Raw genomic sequence first — 17974 nt, forward strand, 5'->3', positions numbered from 1 at the left:
CAGCGTGGATGCCCCTTAGTCCTTGGCTCTAAGACGAAGAGGTTTTAGGCACGTGTGGGCCCGTATCAGGTTCCTAAAACTGTTTCATGGTGGCCTTCACTGGCTGGTAGCTCACAAGCTTCGTGCCTTGCTAGGTTGCCTCGCAAGTCTGAACCCTCCATCAAAAAATAAAATAAAAAATATATCTAGACTAAGCTTGTTTGTTTTGTGTTCTCATTTATTGAGTCATTAGATGTATCTTCTCATTAATTTTTGCAAAAAATTGCATTTCTAATTAAATTCAAGAAAATTTTCAGATTGCTGAATTTTTGTTGAAAACTAGCTATGTTTTCCCCAACTTTATGTGTCAGACTTTGGCGAGTTTTCCAACTATGGGCAAAATGATAGAATGAGAGCCAAAACTCTAATTTATAGAGTTGGATGGAAAGATTATGGCAACACAAATTTAAAATATGATATCTTAACTTAGTCTTTGAACACAACATTTAAAACCACCATCTCCACCTTTGCTTTGGAGACCCCCTTATAAACTTTTATCGATAAGTTATAAAAAGTCACTTTTTGGTCAATTTGAGTGAAAATTATAAAATCATCACCTTGGAAACATTGCGAAGGTGCTAAAATGAAGAAGATATGACACAACAAAAGAGGAAACTGACATTGAGTATATATAAGGGCAACCAACCTTGCCTGCTTTAATGGAGGAAAAGAGTTCAATCCAGAAGTAGTTAGGTCCCTCGGTCTAGCTCAAGACCAAGTGCCTAGAAAGCACTTATTAAATTAGCATCTATAAAAAAATAGAAATACTGTCAAAATGCACTAAAACTGCAGGCCCAATCTCTCTAGGGAACTTTGAGTCCCCTAACCATCTGTGAAAAGCCTAAGGGACCTTGGGAATAGGCTGATGGGAAACACAATTGACTAGGAGCAAAATGTTGACATTGCGGTTCTCTCTCTCCCTATGATTGGTTGTCCTCAGGCAATGTCAGGTCATAAACTAATTGATCCCAAATGAACTCAATGAGACTTCAAGATCCCAAATAAGTCGAGGAGATCTATAGCTATATCTGCTTAGAACATTGTACTATTGGGCTCATGCACCAATGATCTTTTGAATGTAATGCTCTGCTCGGAGATCCTTGGAATAAGGAAAGCCAAGATATATATTTTTAAAACAAGTATGAATGCACATGACAACATCATACAGGGATCACAAAGGTTGTAATGAAAGACACAACAAACATCCAATCACCAAGGGATCTCCAAATGCTACTACTGACCCAAAATGACAAACTGCGGAAGAACGCAAATGATTTTGAATCCGAAACATTTGAATTCAAAATCCAAAATCAAGGGATTCAAGAACACCGTAGAGGGTAGTCAAATCACCTTTTGAAAACTTCCAGACAAACCGAAAAGTGTCCGCTGTCTGCCCGAATAGGTTTTCCTAAAGACCCAGGCGACACTTTCATACAACACTGTGATACTTTCCAGTATCGTACGACATTCCTTCAATTGACGTACGATACTTTCAGGGTCTGGGCGACACTTCTAAGGTCGTGCGATACTTAATAAGTATCGTACGATGGTTCTTCAAAGGGTGTGTGATACTTTCCAGTATCGCACAATACTTCTTCTATGGGCATGCATTACTTAATAAATATCGCCTAGTGCTAGAACACTGTCGCCTAGGAAATGCAAGAACGCTTCAATGAACATTCATAAAAGTACAAAGAGAGTTAGAACCTCCACACCGAGGAGTACTAGATCCACAATCAAGGCATAGACACTCAAATCATAAGAAATGCACAACACCATTCAATAGGGAGAAGAATAAAACTATCCATCTAATACAGAACACCATATGAAGGAACATGCAGAAAGCAACATCACAATGTACAAACATGGTTCATAAACCAAACATCTAAGAAAGAAAACATAAACAATAAAGCACCAACACAACCAAAACTGTGTGCGGTTCCTCCCAACCATAATAGCATCATGAGACCTTGAAGGTCCTAGCCATCCCCTGTGCGTAACTTCCCAAACTGCCATCTAGATAGTCAGAGTTGTTTTATGAGGACATCACTACTAAAGTGTAATAACATCATAAGAACAAGGAAATCTAACATGCTACTAGTAAGCAATAGATACTCCAGCTAAACAAATAACATCATCTAATCATATGCTAAACATCATAATAAGGGAATGCATCAAATAAACTAACATCATCTAAACATGATATCAAAGCATTCCAATGAAAGCATAAGTCACAAGAAAGCATACTCTGGAACCCAAAGTACCAAGTGAAAACATCAAGCAATGGTCGCACTAGAACAATAGACCATCTCTGTACATTGGTCCCCAGCAGTGGTGAAGGTAGCTATGCCTCCCAACCACGTGAAACCCATAGGTCCACTCCTGCCATGCTGATAGAGATAATGATCCAACCACAAACACACATAAAGCAAACGTCCATGGCTAACACTCGCACCAGACAGTAAGATGACTGAAACCAAGATCATGAGACAATTCAAGTACAACAGGTCTTGGTTAGACACTCAATGGGTTACTATGTAGGGACTCGCCTAGAGGGGAAATAACATGGCATCAAGTAGCCCAAGCTAGCGGGGTGCTGATCTCTCTTCCCAACGGAAGGCTCATGCATTGTGTCCTCGAACTTAATCGGGTGCTTACACATTTTAATTATCTTTAGTTTTATTACCACCCAATATTTTTGTTTAGTTATCACTTAATTAAGCCTTCTATTTGTCAACCTGGGCATGGTCACTAGGGATGCGATAAAAACCCCTCCATGAAGCTACCCTACCCTACCCATACTCATCCAACGATGAGCACCCACAGGCATGCATATTCCTAACCCAACCCCAAAGATATAAGTAAACCGCATTACCACCAGTTCGGGCCTCGAAAGTCACCTTATATTTTTATTTAATTATCACTTAATTAAGCCTTCTATCTGTCAACCTAGGCATGGTCACCAGGGATGCGATAGATGCCCCTCCATGAAGCTATCCTACCCTACCCATACTCATCCAACGATGAGCGCCCGTAGGCATGCATATTCCCATCCCAACCCCAAAGATATAACTCAAACGCATTACCACTAGTGTGGGCCTCGTAAGTCACCTTATATTTTTATTTAATTATCACTTAATTAAGCCTTCTATCTGTCAACCTCGACATGGTCACCAGGGATGCGATAAAAGCCCCTCCATGAAGCTACCCTACCCTACCCTACCCATACTCATCCAACGATGAGCGCCCGTAGGCATGCATATTCCCAACCCAACCCCAAAGATATAACTCAACCGCATTACCACTAGGAGTTTGGGCCTCGTAAGTCACCCAATAGACGCACTCGCATGTGCTCGTGAGTGGGTGCACCACCATCACGAATATTAAAACACAAGGGCTGGATGAGAACACAAGAAAAATAACACTCAACCGAATACAAACTCGGGAGGATAGATTCTACACGAATCTTAATGAACAATAAAACCATACATCATGAACTCACTCAATCGGCCTCAATCCGGGAGTATGGATTCTACACGAATCCCAGTGATGTAACGAGATCAAACATCATGAACTCACTCAATCGGCCTCAATCTGGGGGTATGGATTCTACACGAATCCTCGTGTCCACAAAAATCACAAGGGTCTAGAAGAAATAATATTACCAGGTATAAAATCATTCAACCGAACACGTCGGGAGTACGGATGTGGCATGCATCCCAATGCAAATATAAAGATGCAACAATGGTCTAATTGACATCCTACAGATGATCTAGGTCCACGACCAACATCATGCCAAGAAAACTTGAGAAAACAGGGCGACACAAAAATCGAGGTAAAAATCCCAAAATTTGAAAACCTTAAAAATAAAACCCATTTGGTCTTAGGGCACAAAAGCCACAAATATCAAATAAAATCTAGGTTTGAAGTTCGTATGCAAAAACGACCAGCATAATGGTGCAAAACCCCAAACCCTCATCCCAAAAAATAGGGGAATGCTCATACCTGCCCAACCGGGTAGAGCTAGCATACAGAAACGAAGGGGAACACTAGTTCTTAGCCTCCTAACAAACGGCTACCAAAAATAGAAGTAGAAACGGAGCTGAAATAATAAAACGGGAGAGCCCTACCTTGCAGCCAAAGGGGCAAAATGGGAATTTGAACAATAAAATAAAAATCTTGCCAAAGTAGCCAAAAATCATGGCAATCCAAGGTCTCCCCAAGCTGGATCCAACGAGACCGATCTTGCAATGATATGACGCCCGTAGCTCCCACAATGAACAAAACAGCAATTCCTCATGAAGAGGATTTTGGGTTTTACTCTTAAACTTTCTAATTCAAAAGTGAGAAGTGAGGAATTAAATTCCTCTTTTGATACTTATTCACTTTTCGAGTAAATAATGGATTAGGGTGAATAACCAGTTAAACTAGATAGACCCCGAATCAACCCAAACGAGAACAAGCTATTCCAAGTAATTGGAATTCATCTATGGCAAAGCTGTCAGAAATTAAAATTAATTGAAATAAAGCCCGAAAACCCAAAAAACCAAAATCACGAAATCCTTAACAATTTTGTGACAATGTGAATCTTCAAATGCACAGAACGTTCATAGGTCTAGTCACATAATGCAAATGAGTTCGGATTTATCAAATCACCGGAAGGTTTAATTTAAACATTTAAGTAAGATATGTAGACCATTCAGGGATGACATTGGTAAATATGAATAGTTGAATCACTAACTCCATATGCCACTGCGAAGGACATAAATCCTGCACACTAAAATACACGATCGAGTGCAATTGCATATAAAAACATAGCTGAAGCAATAAATGCATTAAATATCCAATTTAACCATTTTAAAAATTATACCGAAATAATCTATTTACATCACTCACTTTAGCATAAAGCATAACAAAGCAAGAATGAAGTAAATAACCATAGCATTAAATCCATCACATAACATAATCAGAGATATGTCCAAATACCGGATAACCAGATATCATCATAAAACATACTGTCATCTCAGAATGGCATCATCGTGCAAATATGATCAACTGAACAAACATAGTAGTCTAACATCTGTGATACTGAAATAAAAATATAACATCTGACTCTCAGGTCATCTCAAATGTAATACATAGCATGAGTAACAAGTATCTCTAGGATCAAAATATAACAAGGTAAATATCCACAACACATAACCAATGAATCCAACATGGACAAGCCATTTCTAATTATTTAAGTATTTAATAATGGTTGTTTAAACAACATGAAAAGACACTTAAAACACAGAAGCGAACATAGTCATAAACATGACTAACCATTGCTACAGGAACCTAGTCCAGTGTAGCAGGATAATAATACACAATGCAATCTCTGCACACATCTCAGGTGTAATCACGGAACAACATCATGATACCACATTGATCCTGGTAACCACTGGCACAAACCTCAGTGAACCATCTAACACATCATAATTTCATAAATCAGCCATAAGCATAATCAAAGCAACTGAGACAGTAACATAAATCCAATCACCTCAAGGGTGTAGACCACTCATGGTCCCAATCATGATCACTCACCAAGCTAGATCATCAAGGTTGCATCCATCAGGATGACTTATAGAAATCAAATGGGAGAGGCACTATAAGTTAGGTCCCTCAGTCCAGCTCAAGACCAAGTGCCTAGAAAGCACTTATTAAAATTAGCATCTGCAAAAAAATAGAAATACTGTCAAAAAGCACTAAAACTGCAGGCCCAATCTCTCTAGGGAACTTTGAGTCCCCTAACTATCTTCAAAAAGTCTAAGGGACCTTGGGAATAGGCTGATGGGAAACACAACTGTCTAGGAGCAAAAAGTTGACATAGCGGTTCTCTCTCCCCATGATTGGTTGTCCTCAGGCAATTTCAGGTCATAAACTGATTGATCCCAAATGAACTCAATGAGACTCCAAGATCCCAAATAAGTTGAGGAGATCTGTAGCTATAAAATTGTGCTACTGGGCTCATGCACCAATGATCTTTTGAAGTCTTTTTGTAACAAGAGCACCCAAATGCCACAAAATTACTTCCAACTCTTCTAAAAAATGCTTTACATAATTGTAAATCTGAGGCATCATAGGAACAACTCAATAAAGTAAATGTTAGCTCTCTCACTCTCAATTGTTAATGTTTAGCGTCAGAAGAAGCAAAACATGAGTTAATTGATATTCTGGAAATACTGCTGATTCCATAATCACAGAGATATAAGCATACATATATGCACATATATATAAATGTACGTATACACATATATATGCTTGCATCCCTGTAATAGTTCATGGATTAAACAAGCAGTACTGAGATCATGTTGTTGATTTAATTGGCAGACTTCATAATGATCAGGCACTTATATTTATCATGCCTTGTATCGGGTCTCAATACATATCGTGCCCTGTTACTTTATCAGGTGCTAATCTTATCGTGCCTTGATTTGTTATCGGGCACTAACTGATGCAAAGATTGGTTGTTAATTAAACTAATATGCCTCCGAAGAGGCATATCTCTTTGTGGTGAATCCATATTTTCATCCATAATGACATTTGGATCCCATTTATTTTCACCCATCATAGGAAGAAAACTATCATTAGGATCCTGTTCTTCTAAACCATCATCATGAATCTCCAAACGAACATTATGAATGCAATCTCCACATCCATATAAAAAAGGGGGCTATCCAAAATCTGAAAATCATCATTACCATCTTGTTGTGACTTGTTGATAGGCACATGATCGGGTACTCTTGCTCATTAGAAATAGAAGCCACTGCATACCAGGAACAACCTTAGTGCTTCCTGTGCTCACCAGTTAAAAATCAGCATTGACTTTGTAATGGTTCAAAAGGAAACTCAGTTGAAGAATCTTCCTCATGTGAGACATGGTGTTTCTGTTTTCTATGATTGATTCTAAAGCCACTAGACTTTGTAGTTTTTAGCTCTCTATGCTACTATGTCCTCATAATGAAGTTATGTGTGTCGCCAGTGCAACAAAAGTAAGCTGGCCCATAATACACATAACTTTGAATAATCCTTTATAAGTTTAGTGAATCTTGCAAAATATTCCTTCACTTCCCTTTTCTTCTCCAGACTTTTCTGCTGACATTTCTTCCTTACCATCCTTTATTTCAGTTTGCTGGTCAGAAATTTCTGATTCTGATTTACCAGCTAAATATGCCTTTAGTTGATAGTTTTCCCCTTTTTCACACACTTAAGGCTTGGGGCACAGAGATTTTCTTTCTCAAGTCTTTTAAGAATTCGTGTCCATCATTTTTGAGGACTCTTTTGGTTAAATGTTTCTTTGTTATCATGTTTTTTAACTGTTTCATTTTGGAGGATTTGAGGTTTTAATCCGTCCTGTAATATGTTCCATTAGTCCTTTACTGGAAATGACTACCAACCTTCTCCCTGTAATATCTGGAAGTTTGGAACCATAATTGATAATCTCTGTAACTCTAAAATGTAGACACCCATAGTACCATGTTGCTTCAGCTGTGCTAGCTTTGTGAAATGCAATTGTGAGTTCATTTTATCAAACACCTCAACGAGCTTATAATTTAACTCATCATATGATGTGATGGATCTGTGACTCAAAGGGATAAGGCCATGTTACCACCACTCATGGGTGATACCTTCCAAGTGTAGAGTGGCAAACTTAATTGCCTCATTGTTAACCATAGGCTATGCATACTCTAGCTATGCATATGTGATGTCCCTCTTTTTATGAGTACCCAAAATTTGCCCTAGATTACAATAATTTAAAACTTGTAGGATTTTGGAGATGCCTTCTTGCTTTTATTCAGATCCTGCAAGCAAGTTACAAATCATTTATAAACTTAAGTTATAATTAGACATTCTTAAGTTAGAAATAAACATATATTAGGAATGCAGATTACATAAACAGATTGCTTGAATCAGATTTAAGATGTCTTAATCAAAGGACTAATAAGGTAGGTTGACTAGATGAGGTGCCCTACTGACTCCCTACCCTAGGCCCAAGAGTGGATACATTATCCCTATTGGCCTCATGTGGCCCATGCCATCCATATGAAGTGGAATAACTAGTGTAGTGCCCTATTGCCATTGCCCTCAATCTTGTTACTTTTGCCTTACCTACAATGATTGAGCATCTCCATGCATTTATTCACCAAGATAGAGACTACGAGCAATATTCACAACGAGATGTCCTAGAGTCCTCCTTCCTAAGCCCAAAGACAGTCCCTTTGTCCCTCTTTGGCCCCATGTAACTCCTCAGTTACATATTACAGGGTGGCATGCTTAGAAGGTGACCTCCAGTCTGTAATCCCCCCAATTTCCTATCATGGCTGATTACAACAGTCAGAAAGAATGTACAGTATGAAGCAAATATTATAACAAAATATTCTCAGATTGCAATGCATTATAGATTCAATCATAATTATACATATGTCTTTCTATGTATCAGTGAATGAACAATCACACAATATCATGATTCAGAACTGCATATACAATTTGATAAGGATACTCACAAATAGATTTTAAATGTACTATGGGTGTCATATAATCTTCATACCCAGATTGCAGGGCCGAGTTTTATATTCTACTCTTTCCTTATTGTTGTCTTAGCCTTTCCTTTGGATGTTGATTGGGAAATGCATTTGCCCATCCTTTTATATGTTTTACCTGATGGGAAATGGTGGCATTCAAGAAGCTTGTCTACTCAGATTACGTCTCTTCATCAAGCTGACTGCATTAATTAAAATGCAAATCACACTTCTTTATTTGATTGGTTTTAACTAATTGATGTCCCCCACTTGGTCAATATTTTTTTATCATTAACTATGGTTCATTATTTAATCATATGATTAGTATGAGTGCTGGTTTATGTCTTTACGAACTCCCTCTAATAATGCTTACTGCTGCTGCTGTATAGTGTGATTGGGGCAGGATGCATGATTATTGAAATTGTGAAGGCAAATTTTGTTATTTCAGAAAATGTTAAGTCTCACTATTGTGAGACAATTTTTATCATAATCTGCTCTGAGTCGTGATATTCAATTAATGAGAGATAATTGGGGCAGGATGCAAGATTATTGAAATTGTGAATGCATATTTTGTTATGTCAGAAATTGTGAAGCCTCACTATTGTGAGACAATTTTTATCATAATCTGGTTGGGGTCTTGACATTTAATATATGCGAGATATTATAGTGATAACATATTCCAATTTGATTATTGATTGATTGAATGAATGAGCTCCTTTGATTTGATGATTTGAGGTATTGTTGAGTGATCATTAGTTGATTGTTGATTTAATGATTTGATGCTTGATAGTTGATTGTTAAATTGTTTACTTCTTTGATCCCAAGGTGAACTGATGATTGATATGGATTTGATGATTGGTTGCTTGATCTTGCTGATTGATTGATACAATGAGGGATTAATGATTGCTGAATGAATGAAGGATTTGTCCCAATGAATTCATGAGTGATGATTGATAGGTGATCTTTCAATGCCTGGAATGAATTCTCCTTTGTAGTTTCTTGGTGAAAAGGTCACCACCTTCATAAGATTTGAGTCATCACTAACTGTTGCTTTTGAGAGTAATAAATATTTTTTCCAAATTCATCTCTCTTGGATGCCCTCCTCAATTGAGTATTCCCACCTTTTATATCTTCCAATGAGAGGGAGGGTCAAACCGTCTTATCACACCTACCTGTTGACAATTGGCTAATGAAGATATGTAATTGTTGTCATTTATGGCAACACATGGTGTACATGCTTACAGGAAATCTTGGAAGTAAAGATACTTAGCTTTTGGTGCTCAGAAAATTGTCTAGTATGAATTTGGTATATAACAGTGTGTTGTTTTGTTTGTAATTTGTTGCTTATGTCATATTATGACTAGTGAAGTTAGATGGAGACAGTATACATGTTGATAATGATGTGTATAACTTCGGAAGTTAGTACGAATTGTACGGAAACGAGATATTCGTGTTTAAGCAGTGAAACAGGACAGCGGAATTAAAGGAAAAGAATTAGTTTGTTTATAAAATAATTACTTGTCCAATTAGGGTCGACATCCTAGATGTTTACTCTAAGTTGGAAAAGTGTATTGTGGTCTTAGTGGACCTAGCAATTTGTGTAAAGGCATGGTATTTATGCAAAGGACATCTTGCGAATTCAAGTGTGGTATCTTGGAGAAATTGCGTTGAGCGATTGTATGCGAACTTTTGTGAAAGTAATATATATGCGAAGTTTTGTAAAGATATTTTTTGATCCAAGATCGAGCTGAAGATCAAAGATCAGTCAAGGAAGAGGTTATAGTACCTACATTCCAGAAGTCTGATTAGTTGTTTGGGCAGTGAGCTCTTCTTGTAATTGGAAGTGCATGTTTGGGCAATGGGCTCATCTTACATGTACTGTACTACAACTCTTAATAGTGTTGACACAGCTCCTAACAGGGTTGGAATCTCCTAACAAGGATTCAAAGTCTCCTCACAAGGACTCTCTATACTGAATTTTCTCATTGAATTTTAACAGGGTCCATCCTCTAACAAGGAACTTGTATATCAGTATATTATTTAGTGGGTATCATCCCACCGGGGTTTTCTCTTGGCCAGGGTTTCCCTAGTTAACAAAATATGGTGTTATGTGTTATCTTTGTGCATGGTTATTGTTACTGTTCAACATTATTTTATTACTTTGTTATGTATGGTTTAAAGTAATAAATAATATCTAGTTGGCGACTAAAGTTTGTAGATTACTAATTCACCACCCTTCGGTGTTTCCTATTTCTAACAATTGGTATCAAAGCACAATTACTCTGAAGAGGTTTAACGGCTTGAGTAAGATCTCTATGGATATGGAACAATTGATGAAGAACCTTGAAGAGACACTTGAGCAAATTGATCTTCTTACTAAAGAAAGAGAGAAGCTGAAGGATAGATATGAAGACTCCAAACTATACATTAGACAACTGAAGGAAAAGATTGAACATCTCAAATCCAAGCCTGAATCTACTAAATCTGAAACTAGTGATAATGATTATTCAAAGTCGAAGACAAAGTACAAGATCTTGAAGCATGAATTGAAGATTACGAATCTGAAATTAACTTTGAGGAATGATCCTAGCAAAATTGAAACTGATTTGAAGATTGAGAATGCAGGTCTTAGAGCAAGTCTGGCAAAGAAAACATCTGAATTTGAAACATTGAAAGAAGATCATGAAGAACTTCATAAGTACAATACTATTGTGAAAGGTGAATTAACTCAGTGCAAGAAACAACTTGAAAAGCTTTATTCTAGCAGAGAAAAGCTTGATGATTCAATGTCAATACAGAGACCTACTTATGATAAGACTGGTCTTGGTTATCTATTTAACATGTCTGCAAAGAAACTTGAGATTAGATCATATCCAAAACAAAAAGATAAATTTGATGATAAGATTGAATCTAGTCAATCTTCTGATCAACCTAAAGAAGACAAGGAAGTTGAAATATTGGATAAACCAAAGCAAGTGGAATCTCCTAAGGAAACTAGGTATGAATTTAGAGCTAATCGTTTTTCATGTAGTGAAATGAGTCATATGAAAAGAGATTGTACAAAAAAGTCATTTAATCATGTTAAGGATTTTTATTGTCATAATTGTCATGGTATGGGTTCTAAAGCAATTGATTGTAGGAAACCAAAACATGATAATGATAGAAGGAATAGTAGAATGTCTATAAATACTAACCCTGTAGATAGAAGAAGATCTAATGAAAGGACATTGAGAGAAGGAAGATCTTATGAAGACATAAGACATATTGTGTGTTATAAGTGTAACAACTTTGGACATAGCTCAGAATTGTCATGCACCTAATGATCAATAGAATCCTAGAAGCAGAACACTAGTATTTTAGTTATGTAACAACTTTGGACATACAACAAAGTATTGCAGAATGGACATAAACTTCAGAGATAGAGGGAACAATGAAAGAAACTTTGGAAACAAAAGGAATGGTGGAAAAACGTTGGAAACGACAGAAGGAACCATGAAAGGAACTTCGGAACTAACAATGACAATGAGGAACAAAGAAATGTAGTCAGTGAACTTTGAGAAGAACTCAATGAGGCATTAATAAAAGGATTAGACATCTCAAAAGAGAAGCTAGAAGATGATGAGACATGAAGATCGAAGTTTGATATCGAGTTTGATTCAATTAAGTTGAATTAAGCTTGCTCACAACACTCGAATTTGAAAATCTCATCTAGAGATCGAACTAGAGGTAGTGAAGTTGGGAAAAGGTGTATCAAGATAAGTTTAGATGGTATTTATGCTCGCTTGTAATTTCAAGCTTATATAAACTAGTTATGAAGGAATTAAGAGTTACTATTATTACAGAGAAAGTTAATTTTGTGGCAGAAGATGAAAACCATGTTCTTATAGGAAATTTCGTGGAGCGAAGTTTTGTGGAACACTGTCATGATGGGAGGAAGCTATAGCAAATCTCGGGTAGTATTTGAAGATCAGATAGAAAATCTTGAGTAGTTATTTGATTTCAGAATGTGATTGATAGCTTTTTCATGTTTGCAAAGTACACAATTAATGCAAGTTCAAGTTGAAGGAATAAATGGTGTACAGACTTGATTATTGTTTCATTGTGAATACATCAGAAGCATAGAGCACACAAAAGCGACTTAACAAGGCGATTTTGAAGCAAATCTTCTTTTCGAAAAATGTATTTTATCGTTTTTTCGTAGAATTTATTCGATAAAAGTTCATATTTGATAGATTCATGGACATGTTAGTAGTTCACAATGTTGAGAATGAGGAGAGATCGAAATTGAAGATTATTTCCGTGAAATCCGTAGAAGGAAACCCTAACTCAGCATTATCCTTTACTTTGAACAATGTAGTATATTTGGAAGATGTAGGAAGTTATCCTACTAGTAAGTTTGAATCTATTGGAAGTGAGTATATGAACAAGTATATGGAATTAGTCTTTAATCATGATATGACTGTGAAACTCGGATTTGAAAACTTGAAGGAACTAGACCTATTCAAATATCATTTTTACCGAGAATTAGACACAGATAAGTGGACACAGATCATACTAAGCAGAATACGTGATGGGAAACTATGGATGCAAGATAGTGTAGTTGATATCTCAGCCGACCTTGTTCATGATGTAATTGGTCTTTGTAAACAAGGCAGTGTACCTATAGGTGAGATAATGGTTAAGAAGAAAGTTGAGAGCTACACAAAGGCAGAATATAATGGAAAGGCCATGGTGATCAACACCATCAAACAAGATGATGTATGATTCCTGAGTAGAATCATTGTCTACTCTATATGTGCAAGTTCAAAGATTGATGAATTGTCAGCTGAATTCATCTGTGCAGCATATAAGGTATGTGTTGAGAAGGAACAAGTTAATCCTAGTGAAATTCTAAGAATGCAACTTCTTGAGAACCTAGAAAAGATCAAGATGACTAAGAATGGTCTGTTTAGATTTCAGGCACTGATTAATCACATATTCTTTCATGTGCTTAAAAGATTTCCATATTTGTCAGTCACAGATTATGAGTAGTGAGAGATGTACAATGGAGAAAATCACAGAAGTATGTAGAAGATATCCAACAGATAAGATATTGGATAGTGGAAACTTAATAATGAAGACATTTCATAAAGAAATGAGGCAAAGATTCAGAATTGTACTTGCAATTGTAGACAGATTTAAGGAAGATATTTGTGTTATGGTTGATACATAGTTTACTTATATTTAAGCAGTAGAACCTCGGGAAACATTTCTTGATCCCTTAGGTTATGAATTGAATATGATGAAACAACAATTGGATATATTGATTTATTGTTGGAATTAGAGAAGGACAAAGCTGAATATAGATTTGGAACTTATGATGAGATTACCCAATCAACTCATTAGGCATCCTTGGAGAAGGCATCTCACAAGAAGATAGAAACTATAATAAAGAAAGCTTTATCAGAGGCTGGTATGACTGAGAGTGAGTCACAAGCAATCAGACAAACTATGAAGGAAGATATATTGGATGTGCAACCTTTGCTAGTATCTATTGCAGAGACATCTTCGGAACAAAGCATTCCTTATGCAATAGTACCAGATATTCAGACAAGTGAACCAAAGAGAAAATCTGAGAGATTAGTAGAAGCTGTGACCACAACGACTAAAAGGGTCAAACAACAAGCCATTGGACCAGGAGAGAGACAAAAGACATTGTTGACAATTGTTGAGTCTAGGGAAGAAGAAGAAGAACAAGAGGTTAAACAGACAGAGAGGGTAACAACTTCAAAGCAGTCAACAAGAAAAGCTTGGCAACCTTGGAAGCTAAAGATAGAGAAGATAAACTTAGTGATTGCTAATGAAGGCAACTTTGTTCAGATGAACAAATTTTATGATTTATATAACAACTTTGAGAAAGATCAGATTGATATCTCTATTGTGAGATACGTTATAGCCAACACTCTAAAACTGAAGGATATTGAAGGAATGATAAACTAGAAAGTCTATGATAGACTTATTGAAAATAAGGCACCAACTAGAGAAGAGGACATAGAACTTCGAAAGTCTACGTTAAGAACAATATGCAAGATTGAGGATGAGGAAGAAATTAAGAGATTATTGAACAATCTAGCACCTTACTTGTGGAACAAGGTAAGACAATTTTTGTTTATGGTGGGTGAGAAAGATAAGATAAGAAGTGAAATTGCAGCAGCAATAAGTTAGATGATGACAGAGTCTAAGGCAACATCTTCACCAGCACCCAGAACCTCGGAAGTGTTAGTGAGCGGTGACACAATGCAGATAGATCAGACCAATGTTACCATTAAAACTGATGATACAAATCCATTTAAAGGTTCCGAACAGAATGAACCTCATACTGAGGATATTGAAGAACAATTGAGACAAATTGAAGAGGAGAAAAGGATACTAGAAGAAGACAAAAAGAAAACAAAAGAAGATGAGAAGAAGAGATTAGAAGAGGAAGAGAAGAAAGAAAAAGAAAGAAAGGAAAGAGAAAAGAAAGAGGAAGAAGAAAGAAGAGTCAAAGAGGCAACTATAAAGAAGCAAAGGGAGGATGATAACCTTTGTCATTGATGTCAAAGGGGGAGAAGATACAATAGAAAATTGTAAGTAAATCAGGTAATGAGGAGAAAATAATATTGCGAAGTACAGCATGTGTAAAATAGACAAATTATAAAAGATGTAATGTTAATGTGTTATTTATTTTTGAGTTTTTGATACTTAGCCAATTTTTCCTATTTTGTTGGCATCAATGCCAAAGGGGGAGATTGTCGACAATTGGCTAATGAAGATATGTAATTGTTGTCATTTATGGCAACACAGGATGTACATGCTTACAGGAAACCTTGGAAATAAAGATACTTAGCTTTTGGTACTCAGAAAATTGTCTAAGTATGAATTTGGTATACAATAGTGTATTGTTTTGTTTGTAACTTGTTGCTGATGTCATATTATGACTAGCGAAGTTAGATGGAGACAATATACATGTTGATGATGATGTCTATAACCTCGGAAGTTAGTACAGAGTACAGACTATACAGAAAAGAGATATTTGTGTTTTAGCAGTGAAATAGGACAGCAGAATTAAAGGAAAGGAATTATTTTGTTTATAAAATAATTACTTGTCCAATTAGGGTCGACATCCTAGATGTTTACTCTTAAGTTGGAAAAGTGTATTATGGTCTTAGCCAACCTAGCAACAATTTGTGTAAAGGCATGGTATTTATGCAAAGGACATCTTGCGAATTCAAGTGTGGTATCTTGGAGAAATTGTGTATGCGAACTTTTGTGAAAGTGATATATATGCAAAGTTTTGTAAAGATATTTTGTGATCCGAGATCGAGCTGAAGATTAGAGATCAGTTGAGGAAGAAGTTACAGTACCTACATTCTAGAAGTCTGATTAGTTGTTTGGGTAGTGAACTCTTCTTGTAATTGGAAGTGCATGTTTGGGTAGTGTGCTCATCTTGCATCGACAGGGTTGGCACAACTCCTAATAGGTTTGGAATCTCCTAACAAGGACTCTCTATATTGAATTTGCTCATTGATTCCTAATAGGATCCATCCTCTAACAAGGAACTTATATATTAGTATATTATCTAGTGGGTATCATCCCCACCAGGGTTTTCCCTTAACAAAATATGGTGTTATGAGTTATCTTTGTGCATGGTTACTGTTACTGTTCAGCATTACTTTATTACTTTGTTATGTATGGTTTAAAGTAACAAATAATATCTAGTTGGTGACTAAAGTTTGTAGATTACTGATTTATCCCCCCTCTTAGTAATTCCTATTTCTAACACTTCCTTTTGCAATGGTCACACCATTTCACAATCACTACCTTCTGAAAGAGACACAGTCCTCCATCAGTTCTCGTTCCAATCGCCTTCCATTAAACATTCCTTGGTTCCAATGCTTCCTTTTTTCTTCCTTTTCCTGCCTCCCTTTTCATGCACTTTCCCTTTTATATCTTATGTTGAGGGAGTCACAACTCTTCATTATGTATCCCTCACCTTTCATTTACTTAATTTACTTGTATTTATATTATATTTTATTATTATTTATCTATCTATTTGTTTTTAATATTCTAATTTTACTATAAAATCTTGTGTTAGTGGACTTTACACCCCTTACTTTTTTTTTGGATGCATGGAGGGCCTGGCAGCTCTGGAAATGGCAGGATGTTTTGAAGGCATTGCTGTGACCCTGAAATGTTGGGGATGTGGATGCATTGCTATATAAGACAAGCAATTACAGCTTACTCTCTGCTTCCTTTTATCAAATTCCATGGAAGATCATCAGAAAATTGAACTTACACATTACACATAAGTTGCAACATTGGGATTGCTTTCTTGCATGAGAAAAAGCCTTTTTCCTGTTTAAGCTTTTACCTTTTTTCTGTTTAAGCTTCTACTATTGATTATCAATATACATATTTTATTGTATGAATGTTATTTTACATATTTCTCTGCAATAGCTTCGACTGTAATCTAGAACCTACAAATTACTTATGTATAGTTGGAACATTGGGATTACTTGGCATGTAAAGCGACATGTAGATCTTTAAAATAATACCTGGTTATGCAGTAATAAGTTTTTGCATTGGTCACAATGGTTAAACTACTATTATTAATGAAATATTTTATTATCACAAATATCAAATAATGTGAAGTGACCACCAGATGGAGAAATTCAAACTACTACTTAGTATACTTTTTTTGTTGTAGGACAATTTGCTGTTTCTGTATGCTCAATCCTTTTGTCTTTTGGTGTTTACTCATTGCGTGAAATTAAAGCTCCTATGTTTTTTATTCATGTGTTCACCTAACATTCCCTGGAGAAATTCAAGATACCTGGTTACAGATCCCTTCCTACCACACATCTATGTCCTGGAAGCATTATTTAATTTTTCTTATGTCTTTAAAAGACAAAAATTTCTTAAAGAATTTTTCTTGTAAAGTTCTGAAAGCCTAAGAAGAAAGTGAATCTGCATTTACCATGTATGCAACTCTTCATCTATTATCAGCCGTACCAGCATTTTTGATATTTTTCTTTTTAACTGTAAATAATTTATACATTCAAAAGTAATCTTTAAACTTATCTTATATTTCGTTGGGATTAAGAAGTGTGATAATGTTTTGATATGTACTTGCAGATAATCACCCAAGTTGCTTGTGGTGCAGCACATGCGGCAGCTAAATCACAGGAGGGTGCACTGCAGACCTGGGGTGAATCTTTGAGAGCCTTGGTTTCTTATATTATTTTTATACTTTGATCCTTGATGGTCATTTATGTTTTTCTTCTAATTTGGCTTATTTGATATATCTTTGTTTGTTGGAAAATTTTCAATATTCTTAAACATTCTTGAACTGTCAA

At 36.1% G+C, this 17974-nt stretch overlaps 1 protein-coding gene across 2 annotated transcripts in view; it reads left to right on the plus strand.

The window, feature by feature from the left end:
- LOC149538727 (Regulator of chromosome condensation (RCC1) family protein) overlaps positions 1 to 17974 on the plus strand; it is a 49521-nt gene that overhangs the window by 28478 nt on the left and 3069 nt on the right. For both annotated transcript variants that reach the window (XM_089800060.1, XM_089800061.1), the window contains one exon: positions 17754 to 17826. In XM_089800060.1, the coding sequence (XP_089656186.1) occupies positions 17754 to 17826 (73 nt within the window). The remainder of the gene's footprint in view (positions 1 to 17753; positions 17827 to 17974) is intronic.

Source organism: Cupressus sempervirens, chromosome 9 (assembly GCF_028749045.1).
Source record: "Cupressus sempervirens isolate cs-2001-9-10 chromosome 9, ASM2874904v1, whole genome shotgun sequence".
Lineage (NCBI taxonomy): Eukaryota > Viridiplantae > Streptophyta > Pinopsida > Cupressales > Cupressaceae > Cupressus > Cupressus sempervirens.